Source organism: Poecilia reticulata, chromosome 3, assembly GCF_904066995.2.
Source record: "Poecilia reticulata chromosome 3, P_reticulata-male-v2, whole genome shotgun sequence".
In the NCBI taxonomy this organism is placed as follows: domain Eukaryota; kingdom Metazoa; phylum Chordata; class Actinopteri; order Cyprinodontiformes; family Poeciliidae; genus Poecilia; species Poecilia reticulata.
The window spans coordinates 11,170,147-11,190,069 of NC_088832.1; the positions used below are offsets into that span (position 1 = coordinate 11,170,147).

The 19,923-nt window shown below is 38.7% G+C and overlaps 3 protein-coding genes across 4 annotated transcripts; all 3 read right to left on the minus strand.

Annotated features, from left to right (window-relative positions):
- Positions 1–8,271: 8,271 nt before the first annotated feature.
- LOC103462089 (cytochrome c oxidase associated subunit FA4L3-like) lies at positions 8,272–10,810 on the minus strand. The gene is made up of 5 exons (XM_008404610.3): positions 9,809–10,810; positions 9,632–9,692; positions 9,446–9,534; positions 9,290–9,350; positions 8,272–9,038 (listed from the first exon to the last, which is right to left on the minus strand). The coding sequence occupies exons 2-5, from the start codon at positions 9,668–9,670 to the stop codon at positions 8,970–8,972; spliced, it is 258 nt and encodes an 85-aa protein (XP_008402832.2). The 5' UTR covers positions 9,671–9,692; positions 9,809–10,810; the 3' UTR covers positions 8,272–8,969.
- Positions 10,811–10,938: 128 nt separating this feature from the next.
- LOC103462090 (cytochrome c oxidase associated subunit FA4L3-like) lies at positions 10,939–13,084 on the minus strand. 2 transcript variants are annotated; one of them, XM_008404611.3, is made up of 5 exons: positions 12,489–13,084; positions 11,700–11,760; positions 11,533–11,621; positions 11,390–11,450; positions 10,939–11,224 (listed from the first exon to the last, which is right to left on the minus strand). In XM_008404611.3, exons 2-5 carry the CDS (start codon positions 11,736–11,738, stop codon positions 11,150–11,152), a joined length of 264 nt encoding a protein of 87 aa, XP_008402833.2. In that variant the 5' UTR covers positions 11,739–11,760; positions 12,489–13,084; the 3' UTR covers positions 10,939–11,149. The 2 variants fall into 2 exon arrangements, with proteins under 2 accessions (XP_008402833.2, XP_008402834.2); XM_008404612.3 differs by having other exon boundaries at positions 11,700–11,881.
- A 122-nt stretch (positions 13,085–13,206) lies between these two features.
- Positions 13,207–18,918, minus strand: afg2b (AAA ATPase AFG2B). The gene is made up of 10 exons (XM_008404609.2): positions 18,060–18,918; positions 17,790–17,975; positions 16,045–16,329; positions 15,762–15,947; positions 15,109–15,267; positions 14,370–14,579; positions 14,042–14,269; positions 13,823–13,957; positions 13,486–13,611; positions 13,207–13,394 (listed from the first exon to the last, which is right to left on the minus strand). Exons 1-10 carry the CDS (start codon positions 18,651–18,653, stop codon positions 13,257–13,259), a joined length of 2,247 nt encoding a protein of 748 aa, XP_008402831.1. The 5' UTR covers positions 18,654–18,918; the 3' UTR covers positions 13,207–13,256.
- Positions 18,919–19,923: the final 1,005 nt, after the last annotated feature.

Genomic DNA, 19,923 nt, shown 5'->3' on the forward strand with positions numbered 1-19,923 from the left:
ATTCCTTTTTTTTTTAAAACTAAGTTTTGTTTATAAAACTTTTTTGTAAAATTAAATAACAAATTTTTGTCTTGTGAACTTAAAAATTTATTTGCCAAACAAACTTTTATTTGCACACATCAGAAATCTTTTGTTGCGATTTTGGGCCCTGCCCACGACATCATGTCAGAATCACAAGCAAAACTTTGAGTCACAAACAAAAACTTAGAATATTAAGAAAAGGTTTATGACAAGCGCAAATAAGTTTGCTTTGCAAATAATTTTTTCACTTCATGAGACAAAAATGTGTGATTTTAATGTTAAAACATGTTTTTTAAGCAAAACTCAGCAGGCTTTTCTCATGGTGACATGCATTAACAATTAAATTTGGCTTTTTTTTTTTTTCTGCAGTTCCACATTAAAGTTTGATGCAGCTCTGCTTTCCTCAATGGACCATCTTCATCTCCACTGCAGCAAACAGGCAGCTCTTTTTTATAGATTACTGTACACTAAAAGGTTGCATTGTGCCCTTGTTTATATTTTTAATAGTGTAATTCTGTAAAGACAAAATATGTCTGGTGGTCTAGCTCTGATTTACATATCTTGCTAAATTGCGGGTTTGAATATTGCAATACTTTCCTATAACAAAATAGTCCTGCAGAAAGAAATAACTAATAAAATATCATACTTAGGCATAGCTGTATGCTCTATATAGAGATTTTCCTTAGCTTTGATTGTATATCTCACAATTTTGTAATTTATCATTGTTTATTAAACTCTGGAAGCTGAGAGGCTTTGTTAATATTCTGTCCTAGAATGCGGTTAGATGTGCCCTTTTTTTATTGAGCACCTGTCCCTTTAGTGGTCTCTGCACGGTCCTGTTAACAAACCAGCGTTCTGACAACTATCCCAGCATGCACCGTGCGCTTCTTCTTCTACGGGCGAAAATGAAGTCGGCGGCTGCTTACCGTAGTTGCTAGACCTGTTGTGGCTAGCAACTACGGTAGCCATATATAAGGCGCACCGGATTATAAGGCGCACTGTTGGCTTTTGAGGAAATTGAAGGTTCTTAGGTGTGCCTTATAGTGTGGAAAATACGGTAAGTGCAGGAAGCAAAATCGGCTTTTAGCGAGTAATAAAATATACATTCACCGGCTCTTTATTAGGTACACCTGTTCAGTTGCTCATTAACACATACAAATCAGCCAATCAGATGACAGGGACTGGAAACACGGAGTTCAATCTGGGCATCAGTGTGGAGTGGGGTAGGACATTCAACGACATGGTTGTTTCCAGCAGACGACCTGATCTAAGTATTTGAGAAACTGGTGAACTTTGTACATTTTCATCCCAAACCCTCTCTCAGCAGCAATAGAAGATTACAAGAATTTCATCATTAGAATGAGAATGGTTTGAGATGTGGCATCAACCAAGGTATGCAAAATATAATCTCTGAACTCAAGTCAACTTTGAAGCAGGTGGATTTCAGCAGCAGGTGCCACACCTCCTTGCTTTTAACAGGAAGCTGAGACTACAATTGAAATAGCTACAATGGCATTTCAAGGTCAGCTGATCCTAGTTTTATTAAGCACCTTTGGGAAGTGGTAGTGTAGCACTATTTAAAGTGTAAAAGGACTGGATGGAAGAAATCAGAAGACTAGAATTCGTCTACTGGAGCCGTTGTCAGTAATCAATAAAACGATACAAAATAACTGCTTTCAATACCATGTATTTTGAAGAAAAAAATTAAAATGAACAATACAAGACATACTTAGAACCCAAAATAAATACAAAATAAATACACAGTACTGCGGCAATCCTTCATTAAGTTGTGCACAACTGGTCTCAACTTCCCCGCTGGTCAGTCCAAAGTCTGACCGACACACATTCAGAAGTCCATGGTTGGATTATCCAGATATTTAAGATGACAATGTCCCAGCGCAAGTTCTTTCAGATAAAGAGATGAATAATGGAGTGTGTGCCTGAGTGGTGAGATGGAGGGGGAACTGATACAGACCAGGATGAAGTGATTCTTAGGGCTCTCCTGGCTCCAGCCAGTTTTCAGAAGCTCGCCATCTTTTACCCTAAAAAGGGATCACCTGGCCAATTCCATTAACAGTAGAGAGCATGGCAGCTTCAGGGCTCCAAACTCACTGGATCTTTTCAGATCTGTAGCTCCTTTGTCTCCAGCTCTCCCCCTCACGCCTGACTGGGGAAAGCTGGAGCAAGCCTAAATAATTACATCAAGTGTGTCAATTGGCTGCATGCACTGTGTGACTGACTGTCACTCTAACCAATGGGGCAGCAAGGTGGGACTAAGGGCAGTTTTTTTCACCCCGGGTTACAGCAGAACAAGACATTTGCATCATGGATCTGTGGCGGAGAGATTTGTAGCACAACGGCATGATGTTCTCCTGTCAACGAGGCCCAAGGTCTCCGAAGAAAGTTTCAGACACTTTGCTGATGTTGTTCCATGGAAATTTAAGGCAGTTCCGATGGAAAAAGTGTCAGTGCAAGTGCAGGTAGTCAAGTATCGAAAGGTCTATGAATTGGAGAAACTTTGTGATTTCTCTAAGCGATATGAATATACTTGAAGAGTACGTTAGACTACATAAAAGGGTTATCCTTTGATAGCTGCAACATTCCCCACGAATCAAAGTTAATGTGTAAATTTCAAATGTATAAAAGAGTTTATAATTGACAAGACAGTGTCAGTTTCCAGGCAACATAAGTGCTATAAAATGTTCAGACTCTTTCTCTTTGTTTTAGGAGAAGGAAGCAGCTTCCCTCCTTCTCTCCTGCCTTTCTGCCTCATCTGACATACAACTTGCTTTTATTCTGTCTGACTAGGTTCCATCGCAAAGCATGGAAATCTGTCCGAAATGAGCGGCACGATACACCTTTTATTAATGTAATGTGAACAAACAGGTGAGGTAAAGAAAGTTTCATCTTTGACATTCAATTACAACTAAAGTTAGTGTTTTTTACTCGCTGGTCACATGATCTGTGGTGTCGTGTGTGTGTGTGTGGGTGTGTGTGTGTGCAATGTCACGTACACATATTTCAAGGCACACGACTGCAGCGCCGTGCCCTTCCTGTCTCATTGTTTCTGTAAATAACTTATCAGTCTAACGTAGCCTGATAGATGAAATTGTGACAGCTGTAAAGCCGTCTGTGTCTGTGGCTTGTTTTCGCATTAGGAGCCGTCGCAGGCTTGCAGCCATACAGATGCCTGTGCAAGTCTGAGCTTGTCTAGCCAAAGCCATCAAATTTCATTGCTTAAAAACTCATGAGGCAGAATGACAGTGCAAAAAAGGTGGACAATTTGTGTGGGGGTGAAACACAAACAGCAACACCTCTAATGCAAGTGGAACCAAAAAAAAAAAAGAGAAACACTTCCTGGTTGCAGAGCAGGAAATAAAAGCTCCACCTTTTTCTCTTTGTATTGTCTCCTTTTGTTTAATAAGTCAAGAGACACCTGTTCAGCGTCATGGATATCCAACTGAACTACAGGCTGTGGATGCCAGACAGCCAAGGGCGGCTTTCTAGAACAGACACTTTTTGATTATTCGCTTTCCGATATGAGCGATGGGAGGACTGCCTCTCTGAAACATAATGCCAGCTCTGTTTGACCATCCAGCCATAAACTAAGCAGATTAGTTGCTTGGCTTTTTTCCTGGGTGCCGTTTATTACTTTACAGCTAGCTTTACTGGCACCATTTCCTGCTATAAATGCTGTCGTCTGAATGAAATATGGTGATCTGTGACAGAAGAATGAAAGCAACAGTGAGCTTTTAGTTCTTTTATTTGATATTGATCTCGTAAACAAAACAATCAAAGCAAATATTCACTCTCACTTTTTCGACATAATCGTTCAGACGCTTCAGAGTTGATAACTTTTCCACCTTGTTGCCGTCACTAACTAAGCTGTACAGATATCGCTGGCAAAACTAGATTTTTTGTGTGCATTATTTTCTTTTAAAAATAGGAAAAAAACTCTGATTTATTCACATACCATATATCTAATATACATTTTTAAAGAGGTCATAATAGACGTAACATTGGTCCAGTGGTATATTTCAATCTTCAATGGAGATTCATACACAAACAACTCACTAGATTTAAATAATGAGAAGAAATTTTTTGTTAATTTTATATTATTTAAAAGGAGCTGTAATCTATCAGAATAAAATCTAAATGCATAGACTTATATTTGAAGTTGTTTTTTCTAAGCAGAACCAAGCATAGCCCACCTATTTAGAGTTGCCTCTGATTAAACGAAACACTGATCAATATATTTGATGTGTATTAATAATTTTGTTGATGGCATTTGACAAAACTTATTGCACTGTGAATAGCCTTTTTGCTGAAATGTGATGAACAAATAAACTTGGACTAAGGAAGGGAATAAACTTATACTTTATTTATTTTTTCTTTAGAGTAATTTAAAATATACTTTTCTACTGAAATTCCAATAATCTCCTCTTTGAATACTTGCTAGAAACAATTCTGACATACAATCCCAAAGAAAGATAAGTTGGAACAGAAAAATGTAAGATTTTCTCTTGTAGTGAGAGTGGCTTTGCCAAATAAACATCAAACTTGCTAAATATTACTTTCAACAGCAATCCACATTTGAAACTAATTTATATATAGATCAAATTTTCTGTCAATTCTTATTCACTTTCAGCTTAATTTAACTTCAGTTTGTTCAATCTAAACAAATAAGAGCTCAAACACAAAGAGAACAGGAAGATGAAAAATGAAGACTTTTTAAAAAAGGACAGGTGAGTATTATTTATTTTATCCACTAAAATAGAAAAAATGCCCTGTCGCATATAAATATGGTAAATTTTTTTGCAATGTGTGCTTTCTGCCAATACTACATTTTGCATTAAGTTTTTTTGTTTTAGCATGATCCCTACCTTTATTTGCAAGGAAACTCACTGCCTAAATCCCGGTCATGTATGTAGGTCATTCCTGCAGAGGGCAGTTCTGTGCCTCAGATGTGAACGAGATAAAAATAAGTTTCCATTAGTTAATCTGGGAGCAGCTTGACTTTTCCTAAAAAAACAAGTGGGAGTGTTTTCTTGCTGCTTGTTGATGTTCTTGCTGAGAGATGCTGCAAAGTACAATACTCAACGCAATCTCTGTGGCCACATGCAAGCTCAGGTTATTTGAGGGATTGCTGTAAAGTCAATGACTTGTTGCAAAAGCAGGATTTCTTTAGAAAGAAAACATTTTGCAAACTTAATTTGATTGTAGTTTTGGATTAAATATTTATAGAAATTAGTGTACATTATATATGATAGGGCAGAGTTTTTCTACATAAAGGATATCTGAAGATGACAGCATTGCAAAGTTGCTAGAATAGTGAGAACAGCAGAAAGCAACACTCAGCACCTAAGAACACACCTCGTTGGGTCATGGTCCGACCAAACCACACAAACGACACCACACCAAGATCAGGGCTGCCGGACAACCCTCGAGCCATTGAACACACCTCCAGCACTTGCCAAACCAGCAAGGGTGCAGGGACGAGAATATAAGAATGCGTACCACGCCCCCTGGTCAACCCCCTGGCCAGCCCCCTGCTCCCAGCCCAGTCCCCCACACCCAACCTTACTGTGCTTGCTTGTGTTACTGTAAAATGTTCACAGATGTGTAGTGGATATGGTAATGCTGAAACAACACTCTGACAGTGTTAATCTTTTTTCTTCTTTCCAGTCTCTTGTGTCAAATTTCCTGCTAACCTAACCTTACCCTTTTAGGCCATGTTTTCCCCCTTTAAGAGTTTCTTTAATTGTCATTTATGATTTAGTTTTTCATATACTCCATCAACCTGACATGTTCTCGCCATGTCAGGCGAAGCACGATTAAACTCCTTGAATGTATTTCCCCTTACACAAACCGAATAAAGAAAAGGGTGAACATTTCTAGTGTTTTAGTCCCTTTCAGAGCAAACTGACTTCCAGTCTTGTGTGGCATCCAGTTTCAAAACCTATTTATGGACACAAACTCTTGAAGGAAGAGTTGAATGTTATCACGTGCGCGCCATCACTCTGAGGCTTTAACTGGCATATGGCTAGTTTAACCTCACAAAGCATCTATAAAAGGGAAAAGAATGTTGCTCTGAGGAAAAAAGTTTAGGAATTACTCAAAAAAAAAGAAGGAAAATGAGTTTCCAGTTGATTATTCCTGAACACAGTGGCGATTTTTTTCTGCAGGATTGTATTGATCACGCCTCTTAAATGGCCACTGATAGATTTGGATCTTTCACACAGTAACAAATCTACCTTGAATCACATTTCCCCTAAAAAAAATAGGCACACTTGTTTTTTTGTTGCTATTGTTTACAAGTAGCACACATCAGTTGAGGAATCCTTTCAGAAGCGTGCAAGTATTTATTATACTTCTGCAGGAGATGCATGACTGATTAAAAGAAATAATCAAGTGTTCACATCCACTGTTTTGGGTAAACAGGTTCATTTTCTGTTTTGAACAACAGGTGTCCTTCACAAAGACACTTGTACATTCAACTGTTTAATTAAAAAAGGCTGTTTGAGGAAATATATTTAGCTATTTAAGTTAAAACGCGCTGTTGCTGTCGGCTTCCATGTTCTATTAAGGAAAAACAATCCAGTTGTGGGCACCACCCATACGTTTTCCTGTTTTTGATGAGTCACTGTGACTGAAGTGGAAAAGGCTGCACTCCTTCACGGAGGTTTAACATTTCTGAACTATGACAGAGCAGGAGGGTTTGTGTGTACTGTTAACTCCCACAGTTTGCATGCAGTCATCATGAGTATGAATATTAATCTGAGGCATTTGTTGAGAGGACATACAACCAAAAACCCAGGGTAAACAAGTTTAATGTATCGACTGTCTGCAGAACCAGAACTAAACTGGCACCCGTGAATATATGCATTCACCTTTGCTAAAATGTGGTTAAATGTCCGTAAAGACAATCAAATACTTTTGGTAGCCACAAAAAACCCATTGCATAATTTTTTGCTGGATATTTGACCTCTCTTTTTATCAAAAGTGCTAGAGGTAATTTAAAAAAGCTGGTTCGGGGTATCAGGGATCAACCATAAATTTTCAATAAGGCTGAGTGCAGGACAATCAACTTTCCTGAAGCTTAATGTTAGCCTGCTTAATACATTGCAAAGCCAGTTTTGAGCGCTGCTTGGGATCAATTTCCTGCTAGAACGCCCTACTGTGAACAGGTTTCAACCCTAATATGAAAGAAAATTGGTCAAAGCCTGCAGCCAGGACAAGAAGAACAAAGTTATGTCTGTCCAGGACATTTCATGTTTTACAAGAACTGAAGTGCAGAACTCCAGGGAAGTCTTTAGTCGGAATAACACATTTTGCAAGACAATAAACTGTCTCAGAAATTATCGCGATAAAATATTGTCATTTTGACATTTTTAACGTACATAACAATAATAATAACAATAAGGGCTCATTAATGAAAGCATATTCAATGATTAAGAAAAACCTTTCATTTCTAAAGAACATTTGACACTGGAACTAAAAATCATTTGAAATATTCAAAATAAGCTAATAAAACAATAGAACAGCAATTCAAATGGATTGTGAGGTCTCTGTAACCAAAATTGCATTTGAAATAATAATTTAGCTTAGACAGTAAAAACAGGTTTGCAGGTAGTGCAAAGTAACTACTTTGTACTAGGTGTCAAATGTTTGGAGTGCTTCTCAAAATCCTGGCTTTTTCAAGTTTATTAAAGGGGAGCATCTCAGAGCAACTGTTGTCCAAATGAAAATGACTATGCTCATTTTAATTTATCATGCGATTGATTTATTGCTTTCTGTGTTAGACTTAGCCTTCAATCCCTCTGCCATTTGTTATTGTAGTTCCCCATTTCAAATTTATGACTAATCACATGAGAGTTTCCTTAATTTTGTAATCGTGTAGAGGCAGCAGCCACCAGCTTCAAGGTCAAGTGAGGATTTTATCCCTAAACACTGTAAAGTGTAGTAGTTGTAGCATTATGCTGCAGGGTTGTTCCACTGCCTTACAGCATAATGAGTGAAGTTAACTCCTTAATCATATTGAAAGTGTGTCGACTACAATAAAATTTAAATGAAATCGACCAATTCTGATAAGAATATTAAATATTCTGACAGAATTCTGTTGATGGTTGCAAAGCTCACGTTTCTCTTCAACTTTCTAAGGGGCATTTCATTAAATATTGAATAGGTTGTTAGAAGCCGTAAATATGTTGACACCGAATCGCCAAGACAAATTCAGCAAAAAATTCTAAGTTGTGCATTTCTTAAATTCCTTTCGTTGTTTAATGAGGTCAACATGAACAGAATAGCATAAATCATAATGCCCCAAATGAAAATAACATTCACGTTAGCTGGAGATTGGCACCAGCAACCCTCCCGACCCCACTAAGGGACAAGGGTGTAAAGAAAATGGATGGATGGATGAAAATAACATTCCTGTTGAGGACTACTTCATAGTAACTTCTCACCAGAGCTGTAACTTTAGCTTTAATTATGAGCGCATTACATTGAAAACAGAAACCATTTGGTCTTCTAAGCCCCATAAAAGCTCAGCTTTATTGACAATATACAGTACAGTACTCTGGGTTTGTGGCTTTTTATATTTAGACAGCGATAAACATTCCTATCGTAGGCATCTGACAGTTAAGACGAACCACAGCTGATAAAGTAAAAATGTATCTCTCCAGCTCTGGTTAGCCATTAAAACAAAAAGCAAAAACAAATGACCCGTCCTAATCTCAGACGTTTCTTTTTCTGTCGATGTGGATCGATGTTCTTGTGTTGCCGCTACAGAGCAGGAGTGAAACCCCACCAGTTGAGCAGAAGCATTTCCGCACACTGAGTGTCAAACCGTCCTAGTTTGTGCAGAAAGAATTCTGCTAGACTGATGAGGGGGCCTGGCAAGTAGTCAAGACTCTACATCTTCACAGACGATACTTGCTCTTCTTTCTTTATTTGGTCATGGACTTCACCATTTCCAGAGTCTCCACTGGTTTCCATTGCTGATTGATGGTGATTAGCTGCAGCAAAATGTTACAGACAAAAAAAAAAAAGAGAGAAGAGCCTTTGTTATAGGTATTAGCTATTACCAGGATTGGCTCTGATGTCACAGAAGACGGTTGGTACAAGTGATAGCGACTCAGCACTATCTATCAGCAGCAGGGTAGAAGGCAGCGCTTGTTTACATGCCGCAATAAAGACAACTGAAACTCTTATGAAAATGAATTCAGCCGATAGAATCTTCTAAAGCATAAATACAATTAAAACACACCTTTTGGGGCTTTGAGGGGTCCAGTCTTTCCCATGGTTCTGGGTTTTCAGACTTGTTCAAACTGTACAGCATATTAAAACAACAGATTATACCCTTTCAGCTCTAATTGATGTAATTTAATAAACCGTGAGCTAAAAAAAAAAGAGAAAAACTCACATCACATCGGATTTGGTGAACAAAAAGTACATGGAAGCAGATGCGGCTCCCGTTGCTGCGAACGCCATGAATCCCACCAGAGGGATCAGCTGAAAGAGACACACAAAAAGCATAACTATCACATCTAATTTTCACTAGAAGCAGAACGACTGCACAAATAAAAAGAATAAAAAGCAAACGCCTTACCTCCTTCCTCTTCTTCAACAACTGGATGAATCCAGACATGTTTCCAAAATACTCAAAACACCTGCAAAGAAAATAGTTTGGTTTTCACTTGTTGTTTACATCCTCAGTCAGAGTCTCTGCCTTCCTAAAGGAAGAGGCAAGGTCCCTAAGGCAGCTCGGTGCGACATGTCTTCTTACCTGTTGCTTCAGAGCTTCCTGAAAGTCTCTGAGTCCTGCACAGCAGGAGACAAACAGATGTAGGACAGGGCGGGAGGGTTTACGAGGTGACAGGCACGTAGACACAAGATGCTTCCTGTATTGTAATGTACAACTGAAGGGCAAAGCATCTATTTGGTCATGATAGATACAAAATACCAGTGTGCAGGGCCCTCTAGTGGTCACACTTGAAAACTGAAAGATACCTGTACAGATTATTGTTAAAAACAGCAAAAAATCATGTAATGGCAAATGCTGAGACAACAAAATGACACGATAAAAGTTACATAAAAATAACATTTATTTTAAAACTGATTTGTTTATAGCCTGACATAGGAGAACACTGTTGTTACTTAAATGCCCTTATTCACTAATTGTTGATCTCAGGGATGCACCAGTTAGTGAACATTATCAGAAATATGAAAATCACACCAGCTAAGTTCATTAGTAGATTTCACCTTTCTACTGTTTTCATTCCAAGTAATTTAAACTATAATCTATATCTGATATCAGATACAATGAATATAGAAAGTTGAGTTTTCTCAAACTAGATTTTGACACATCAGAATGAAGAAATGTATTGAGAAAATAAAATACTTAAAGAACTTCTTTTTGAGTAATGACAATGTCTAAGCAGCACATTCATTTAATGTCATTTTTTTTAAGTCAGTGCCTGGAAAACGTTTCAAAATCACTGACTTGATTGGGAATCGCAGTAAAAATGAAAATGCTTTTACCTCCCTGACCAACCTGTGGACCAACACGGACTTTCCCGCCTCCAGGAGGTCCGACGCCTCCAGCCAATATATCTGTATTAAAATCCTTCAGGTTCATTGCAAACTCCTCACGGATACAAACACTCCTCAGCACGTCTTTCACAAGGTAACTTAAGAGACTCCTTTATCCATCAAAAACCAGATGACACATCAACATAAAAATGGAAAAACCAAAAAAAAAAAACAAAAAAACAATTCAACTTCCCCCAGGTTTTGTGCTTAAACAGAAAAACCATACTCTGGATTATGATGACTAATGTATATAGAAACTTCTGACCAGAGTCGTAACTTCAGCTTTAGTCATGAGAACATTTCATGAAGACAGAAACCATCCGCTCTTCTAAGCCACATAAAAGCTCAGCTTTATTGAAAATATATAGTGCAGTACTCTGGGTATATGACTTTTTATATTCAGACAGCAATACATATTTGTATCTGAGGCATCTGACAGTAAAATTAAACAGTTAAAATAACAATAAAAAAATCATCTCTCAAGCTGTGGTCAGCCAAAAGTAACAAAAACAACTTCAGAAATGATGCATGCTCCTCATTTGTCTTTGGTCATGGACTTCACCATTTCCAGACTTTCCACTGGTTTCCACTTCTGATTGATGGTGACAAACTACATCAAAATGTTAGAAAAAAAAGACACTTCATTTAAGGTATTTGCCACTGTTGCCATGAATATTTGGAGGTCTGACTCTGATGTCACAGAAAGTCATAGTGCGATAGCACATATCAGAAGTTGGGTGAGAGGCAATGTTTGTTTTCAAAAATTAAAATATACCTTTTGGGGTTTTGATGGGTTCACTCGTTCCCATGGTTCTGGATTTGAAGTCCTGTTCAAACTACACAGCAAAGTTAAACAATACACTATGATTTAGATTCAATTGACAAAATTCCATCAAAAAGAACAAAAAAACAACTCACATCACATCATTCTTGTGGAACAGAAAATAGATAGCGACTGAAGATGATCCTGTTGCAGCAAAAGCCATGATTCCCACAATAGGAATCAACTGAAACAAGAAACATTCCAACCACACCTGATCAAGCAGTTCTAGCCTTGCCAAAAGTGTAAAAAACAAACATCGTACCTCCTTCCTCTTCATCAACATCTGGAAGAATCCGGGCATTTTGTCAAAATACTCAAAACACCTATTGAGAAAATAGCCTGGTTTTCACTTGCTGGTTTATGTACTTTCCTTACAACATGTGTCAGCTAGAGTGTTGTTTGTAAAGTTACAAAAATTAACAGCAATAATTTGCTGTATTTGGCCTGTCAAAGAGAAAAAAAATGTGGGTGTTAATTTTTCTGACATATTCCAACATTTATAATTGTAAGAGTTCCAAACTAAATATTTAATTCACTAGCTATACATTTAGTTCCAAACTAAATACTTATTTTCCAAACTAACAAATATTTTTGCCTTCTAACAACATATTTAGCTTGCTAACTAAATACTTGGCTAATATGCAAATTGGCTTATCGGTAAGCGGAAATGGAATATCAAAATAGAAGCTTGGGTTTCCGTGTCTCTAAACTCCGGTGGTGGCGGACTTGAACAGGCATATTGTTTTCGTTATGACTAGCTAAATAGAGCAAATTACCGTTTTTCTTTCTTTTTCTTTTTTTTTTTACTGTGTAACTTTACAAACAGCGCCCCATAGCTAACGGATAATAATGTCTCCATAGACTTGCTTTTCTTAACTGCAAATATTTTATAAACGCTTTTTGTAACTGAAATACAGCAGAAGGAAAAATGCGACTAGCTAATAACCAAAACTTTGTTACTCAAAAAATATGTACACTGTTGTACACATCAACCACAAAAAAACAACACCTGCCACACTTGTTTGTGCCACACAAACAAGTAAATACTTACTAGAAGAAGTCTTCCAAAGGACAAAGCATTCAGATAGAGCTCATGAGCGTTTACTTTCGCCTAACTGCCTAAATTCTCGTTGTCAAGGTTACCGTAGAACATTTCAAAGATAGTTTGCTGGTAACAGCGCTCACTCGGTCATATTTCTAGAAATACAATTTGACAAATATCCGATACAAAATGAATAATATACCGTAGGTTATCGCCGATACCGCTAAAACCGATTGTATTCAGAAGAAAACAGACTTTTTGAGTGCAAAGAGTACAAATGTATGAAAACATATTTTCAGATTGAAAATGTAAGCTATTGATATTTGCCATTATAATTGTTGCATCTCTTGAGGAAATTCAAGTAATTTGCTGGACATATGGAATAGAAACCAAAACAAAAGTATGAACCTCATCACAACAGCATTGATCTGATACAAATACTATAATTTTCAAAGTGAGTATTATTTAGATCAATACGCCCAGACATACCCAAAACAGAGGATTAACAAGGTAAATGGAAAGTACATGGTTCTTTCGGTATTGTAATGTATAGCTGAAGGACAAAGCATCTATTTGATAATAGCTACAAAATAGTGTGCGCCCTCTAGTGGTCAGACTTTAAAGCTGAAAGTTGAACTTATAATTGTTAAAAATAGCCTACCTAATTAATGTCATTGAAAAGCTTATGAAATAAAACTTGTAAAAAAAAAAAAACAGACAATAAAAGTTACATGTCATAACATTTATTTTAAAACTGATATTTTGTATAAAAATACATCACTGGTGAGGTATTAAATATGAACTAATCTGCTGAGCAGTGAGAGAAGGACTCATTTTGGTGATGGAACGAAGGAAATGTGTCTGTTGGATGGATGACGCTTCCATGTTCTCCTCCAGCAATGCCAGCAGAGCAGCCTAAAAAGAAAAAAGAAACTGAATATATAAATATATCTCTGTTGGTGTGTTTTTTAATTGTAAACAAAAAAGCCATTTCAGATACACTTACTTCTTTACACAGGTTTTCCAGGTCAGCTCCAGAGTAAAGCTTTGTCTTTGTAGCCAGCTCCTCCAGACAGACGTGTGAATCCACAGGCATAGACTTTGTGCAAACTTTTAGGATGGCGAGTCGAGCCTTAACATAGGTAACAAAAAACAATGCACCAACATTAAAAGACTCAGTTGCTGTTATGTATTACTGTGTAAAAATTATTCGGTCTCTCTTTGCTGCTTTATGTTAAAACAGCCGAAGTCCACATAGAGCTAAAAAAAAGACAAAACTGCATAACTATGACTAAATTTAACAACGTAATGTAGATTAAGCACTCAACAAAGTAAAATCAAACCTGCAGATCAGGGGGTGGAACGTAAATGATGTGGTCCAGCCTGCCGGGTCTGAGCAGGGCGCTGTCGATGCAGCTGGGTCTGTTTGTAGCAGCTACAACCATCACATCTTTGTTACAAACCTCCTGACAGTCCAGCTGTTAAAAGAAAAAAAAACCCCAGTTTATTATTAAAGTCACGGTGTGAAGATGAGAAATTGTGTAATGTCAACAACATGTGACCTCGTCATCTGCGTGACTCTGCTCCACTCCCTCTGCCTGCAGGACCTTATCTGCTCCCCTCCTCTCCACCGTCTTCAGGCCGATCCCGTCCATCTCATTCAGCAGCACAGAGAGCAGCCGGGTCTGCACGCTGTTAGGGGTCCCGACGTCGGACCGCGACCCGATCAGCGAGTCGATCTCGTCGAGGAACAGAACGCAGGGCGCGCAGGCGCGGGCCTGCCGGAACAGCTGCATGTGAAAAGACAGATGCAATGGTTTGAAAGGCGCAACAAAGAAGAAATGAAAACGATCTGTTCTCTGCATATTTCAGGAAACTAATAGAAAGTACCTGAGCTAAAGCTTTCTCAGAGTCTCCGACGTACGGAGAGTACAGGTCAGCGCCGCTGACGGACAGGAAAGCACAGCGGGACGAGGTGGCAGCAGCTTTGACAAGCGTCGTCTTTGCGCATCCTGGAGGTCCGTACAGAAGGACGCCGCGCTGCCGACACAACCCCAGACGGACAAACGCCTCAGGGTGTCTCATAGGCCACTCAATGCTCTGTGGCAGAGATTTAAAGAAAAAAATTACTTAACTATGCTTTGCGTGGAAACATGTCATCATACTTTTCCTTTCTAGCTCTATAAATCCAGCCCCACAACTCAGTTCGCCTTAGTGGTGGAAATTTATCATAATGTTTATCATGTACCATAGTAAATTTCTTATAATAAGATTTTTTATTTACTCTTACCATAATAAACTGCAGTTATTGATGGTAAATAAACAAAAAACTGACAGTGTGATCAGGAATGTTACTTTGAAACTTAAATATGATTAAATGCAGTTACTGTGGGCAATGCAGTGATGTAAATGACATTTATAGAAGTCAATGGCATCCTGAACAAGCCTATTTCAAGAACAATATTTGTGTTTGTGGTACTACGATTGCTGAACCCTGCAAGTCACAGCCATACAGTTATCTAAAAAGGAAGTAATAAATACATTATGACGAAATAGTAATGTATTTATTATTTCATAATAATGAAATAATAAATACATTATTTATTATTAAGACAGGTAGTTAGCCTACCTGTCTTAGTTTGGTTTTGACTTCCTCCAGGCCTCCGATTTGCTCCCAAAGCACCGGGGAGAGCTCCGTCCTGCCCAGGCTGCCTCTCAGGCAGGACGGGCCCACCAACTTCAGGGCCTCCTGGAAGTGCTTCATATCCACCACCTGCTCCCCTGAACCCTGAAGGCAACAATGTCAATGACTCACAGAACACTAAACTCAGAAATTGGTCCTGATCCAAAACAAGTTGGATAAAAACAAAGATTTGACGTTTTGTCTGCACAGAACACAGTCCTACAAACTATGTCCCACGATTCAAGAGCGTTCACAGCAACAATTCTTAGTAGACAGTGTCTAACTTCATCACTCTCTCACAGTGTTTCAAAGTTGTTTAAGTTTCTCCAAAACATTCCTTCAGTTTAGTCAGTTTTACATGCATTTGTTTTTGCATTGCTCTCTTACGGTTCCACCGTAAGATTTCAGCCACTGTTGAGGTCTGGACATTGACTGGACCGTTCCAGTATATTGATTTTTTTTTTCATTCTTTTCAAGTCATACTGTTTTGGGTTTGCTGCTGTGCTCAGTGTCACTAAAGCCGCTGCCTGTAAGCTGCATTTATTATATCTGGGCAAATAATTAATTTAAAAACGATCACTTATTTTCTCTGCATTTACCTTTACATTCTCCCTCAAAGCGTGCATGGCAGCCTCCCTGCACAGTGCACTCAGGTCTGCTCCGACATATCCTGTCGTTATCTGAGCAAGCTCCGCAATGTTCACGGTGGGGCGCACGGGCATTCTCTCACACAGAACAGACAGGATGGCCTTTCTCTGCAGGAGTGTCGGAGCACCGATGATCACCTTTGAAAAAAGACAAATGCAAAGTTTACTGGTTTCGCGTTGCATGTTGCAGCTGTCGTTCACACTAACAGGACTGTATAAAAATAAAACGCTGCACCTCTCTGTCAAACCTCCCAGGCCTACGCAGCGCTGGGTCTAAACTGTCTGGCCTGTTGGTGGCTCCTACGATGAGGAAGCGGTCGGACCGACTCATCCCATCCATCAGCGTGAGAAGCTGGGCCACCAGCCGGTTCTCAGGCGCGGAGGAGCCGGATCTCCTCGGAAACAGAGAGTCCAGCTCGTCCAAAAACAACACGCAGGGGCCCTCTTCCGCTGCAGACCGGGCACGCTCAAACACAGCCCGCAGCGTCTCCTCGCTCTCACCCGGCCGTGACCCGACAACCTGACAACAGGAGACCACTGCTGTTATTCAGCTGCACTTATGCACCACATGTCGATCTCATGTCGTTCTCACAGCCTAATAACCTTGAATGCCATTGGTTCATGCTGCTATGGTGTTTGGACAAAAATGCAACACATGATCTAAATCAATCAAACAGCTGCAGCTGATCCAGAATGCTGCTGCTCGCGTTCTCACTAAAACCAGGAAGATAGAGCACATAACACCAGTTTTAAAGTCCCTACACTGGCTCCCTGTAGCTCAGAGAATAGACTTTAAAATACTGTTGTTAGTTTATAAATCACTGAACGGTTTGGTACCACAATACCTTAAAGATCTGTTATTGTTGTACCAACCGTCTAGACCCCTCAGATCTTCTGGTTCTGGTCTGCTTTGCATCCCCAGAACCAGAACCAAACGAGGAGAAGCAGCATTCAGCTTCTACGCACCACAAATTTGGAACAAACTTCCAGAAAACTGTAAAACAGCTGAAACACTGGGTGCCTTTAAATCTCAACTTAAAACCCACCTGTTTAGAGTTGCTTGTGGCTAAATTAGGGTCAGAGTGCGGGTTTTGATGTCTTTGATGTTTTTATGACTTTAATGTTTTTAATTTCTTTTTATTTCTTATTGTCTATGTTTTTAATGCCTTTATAATCTTTTTTTATGTAAAGAAGTCTTAAAGGTTTGAATCCTTGTCAAGTGGCGGTTTGACTAAAGAAGTTTTAAATGTTAAAGTTTTTATTTTGACTCTTTAATTTCTTTTTATTTCTCTTTCTCACTGTTTCTTTTTTTAATCTCTTTCTCTTTCTCACTGTTTATTCAATGTCACATGCTGTTTTTATTTTAATTATGTACAGCACTTTGAAATGCCTTGCTGCTGAAATGTGCTATACAAATAAAATTTGATTGAAAATTTGATTGATAAATTATTTTTTGCTGAAATTGAAAATTATTCCCACTGTTGCATAGTTATATTGATTATTATAGACATAAAAAAATTTTTCTATAAACATTTATTTAAAATGATTCAGGACAAAAACATCAGAAAAAACATGAAAATCTTACCAGCTAAATTTATTTGTGGTCTAGTGCTCATTACAAAGAATATTCACTTTTTTCCTGTTATGATTTCAAAAAACACCACAAGTAAAACTTCAATCTATTTGATATCAGATCAAATGAATATAGAAAGTGGAGTTTGACTCAAACTGAAGGGATGTAAAGGAAAAATGAAAGAAGCAGCCTTTTTTTTAAACTTTCATAAAACATGAAAGAAACTCAAATATACCTGTACAGTGCAGTTGAGTCTATTCTGAAGACTCACTCAGGAATAGTTATTCTTTGACCACATAATAATTTAGCCATTTACTTTGTCTTGAAACAGACCAACAGAAAATGATATTTGTTTTATATCTCTTGAAACTTTTTTGAGAACTGAAATGATATACATCAGCTCCTACCTCTGGTCCTCTGACCACCACCAGGCTTGCTCCCACCTCCATGACCACCCGGCGGACCAACACGGTCTTCCCAACTCCAGGAGGTCCCACCAGGAGCACACCTCTGGGGCAAGACACGCCCAGCGAGATCAGGGTGTTGGGATAAAGGAGGGGCAGCTGCAGCATCTCTCTCAGGGATGCACTCACCTGCAGTGGAAGAAAAACACACATGTTGGAGTCAACCCCTGTAGATTAGTACAACAGGGGTCATAACAGTAAGTAGAGGCTGACCTCATCCAGTCCTCCCAGCGGGGGTGTATGCTGGTCCTGCATTTGACTCTTGTAATGCTGGACTGTCTGGACCTCAGTTATCTCCAGACCAGTTTTAGAGGTGATGACTCCAGCAGCTGCAGACTCTGGACAGATGCCGTGCACAGCAACATATCTTATATCTGTATTAAACTCCTCCAGGTTTATTACAAACTCTTTATGGACATAAACACCCGTCAGCATGTCCTTCACAAGCTCATGAACAAGGCTAAAATTTGTGTTTTTCTTAAAATCAAGACTCCGGACCACCACAGTTACTTTAACACTCTTCAGTTTGGTGCAGGGTGCGGGACTGAGCTGAGTCTTGTCCAAGCTCAGGTGTGCGGGAAGCCCAGAAATCAAGCTGGGAGTGAAACATTTCAGGTCTATCTGCAGGAAGCCCTCCGCCAGGTCGGGACGGGGCCAGGTGGTGCACAGGCAGCTTCCCCCGGGAAGAGACACCAGCAGAGGGGAGCCCAGTCTTAGACCCAACGACGACATCAGACCCGGGCCCAGTCTGCATCTCTGAGACCCCCGGTCAGAGGGATCCACCGATAGCAGCCTAAGAGACTCCATTGTCCATTAAAACCCGATGATGACACACTGACAGCGCGATCTAAACAGAACTAAAAGCCTCAGATGCAGCACTAACTAAGCATACATACTTCAAAAAGTTAATTTAATAGCGTCCATTTGTGTAAAGTAGAAGCTGAATTACACTGACATACTAGGTAACGCTGTGTCTTAAATAAGAAAATGGCTAAAGCGATTATTACATTAGCTGAGCTGTAATGTTGTTAACAAAATTCGCGTGGTGCCTGTTAAAAAAAAGATGGCCAACAAAAACCTTTTAATGCGTGTTACGTCGGTCGGCGTTTCACGGGTTAAAAACGCGCGTGCACTACTCGCATTACAGTGATACTACGGCTACCGCACAAGCTCAAAAAAGATGACTGAAAAATAAATATTGGTTTGAAAAATATAACTGTAACTGAAAACGTGAGCATTGAGTCTGAAATAAATGTACTGACAAATTTTGCATTGAACGATAAAATTGATGGTGAAAAAAGATTAATTGAAACTCTAACTATATGCATTTAGTGAAACAATGTGGATCTCCTTCAGAGATCCTTATTGGAAAGACCCCAAATTATATGACTGCATATTGAGAAACTACACAAGCAAATCTGGTTTACTATTCTGTATTTTAAGCAAGTTTGCAAATGGATGGATCATGGAAACTAAAGCTAATTGCAGTTATGTTTGACGCGGAAAACAAATATTTGACAATATAGCTAGGCAGTCAGCACCGTCTCTGACTGCCTAGCTACAGCTCAAATTTCCAAATAATAATTTACCACTCTTTTAAGATAGGAGTTCATTAGTGTATTTCAACATAATAGTAAACCAAGCAAAATAACAATTTCACAACTGGTCTTACAAAATACGGAAAAATATAATATAATAAATATAATATAATATAATATAATATAATATAATATAATATAATATAATATAATATAATATAAAACATATTTTTGTGTTTATACACAGCTGACGTGAAAGCGAAAAGTCATACTCCAACACATTCTGAGAATAAGTTTCTTTCTCTGGTACTCTGCTGCCATCTAGTGCACAGAAAAGAAAATACACCGAATCTAGATAATTGTGTGAACAACTTAGAAATGTAAAGCTGATAACATATTCAATATCAAATTGAGAGGAGGTATCCTCTGGTACATGCTAACTTTATAATTATTAATGGCTTGTGATGTTAACTGATGATGATTTTATTGGATTTCTAACCTGTTGAAGCATCTTTTAATTTGTAGGTAGATAAAACAAG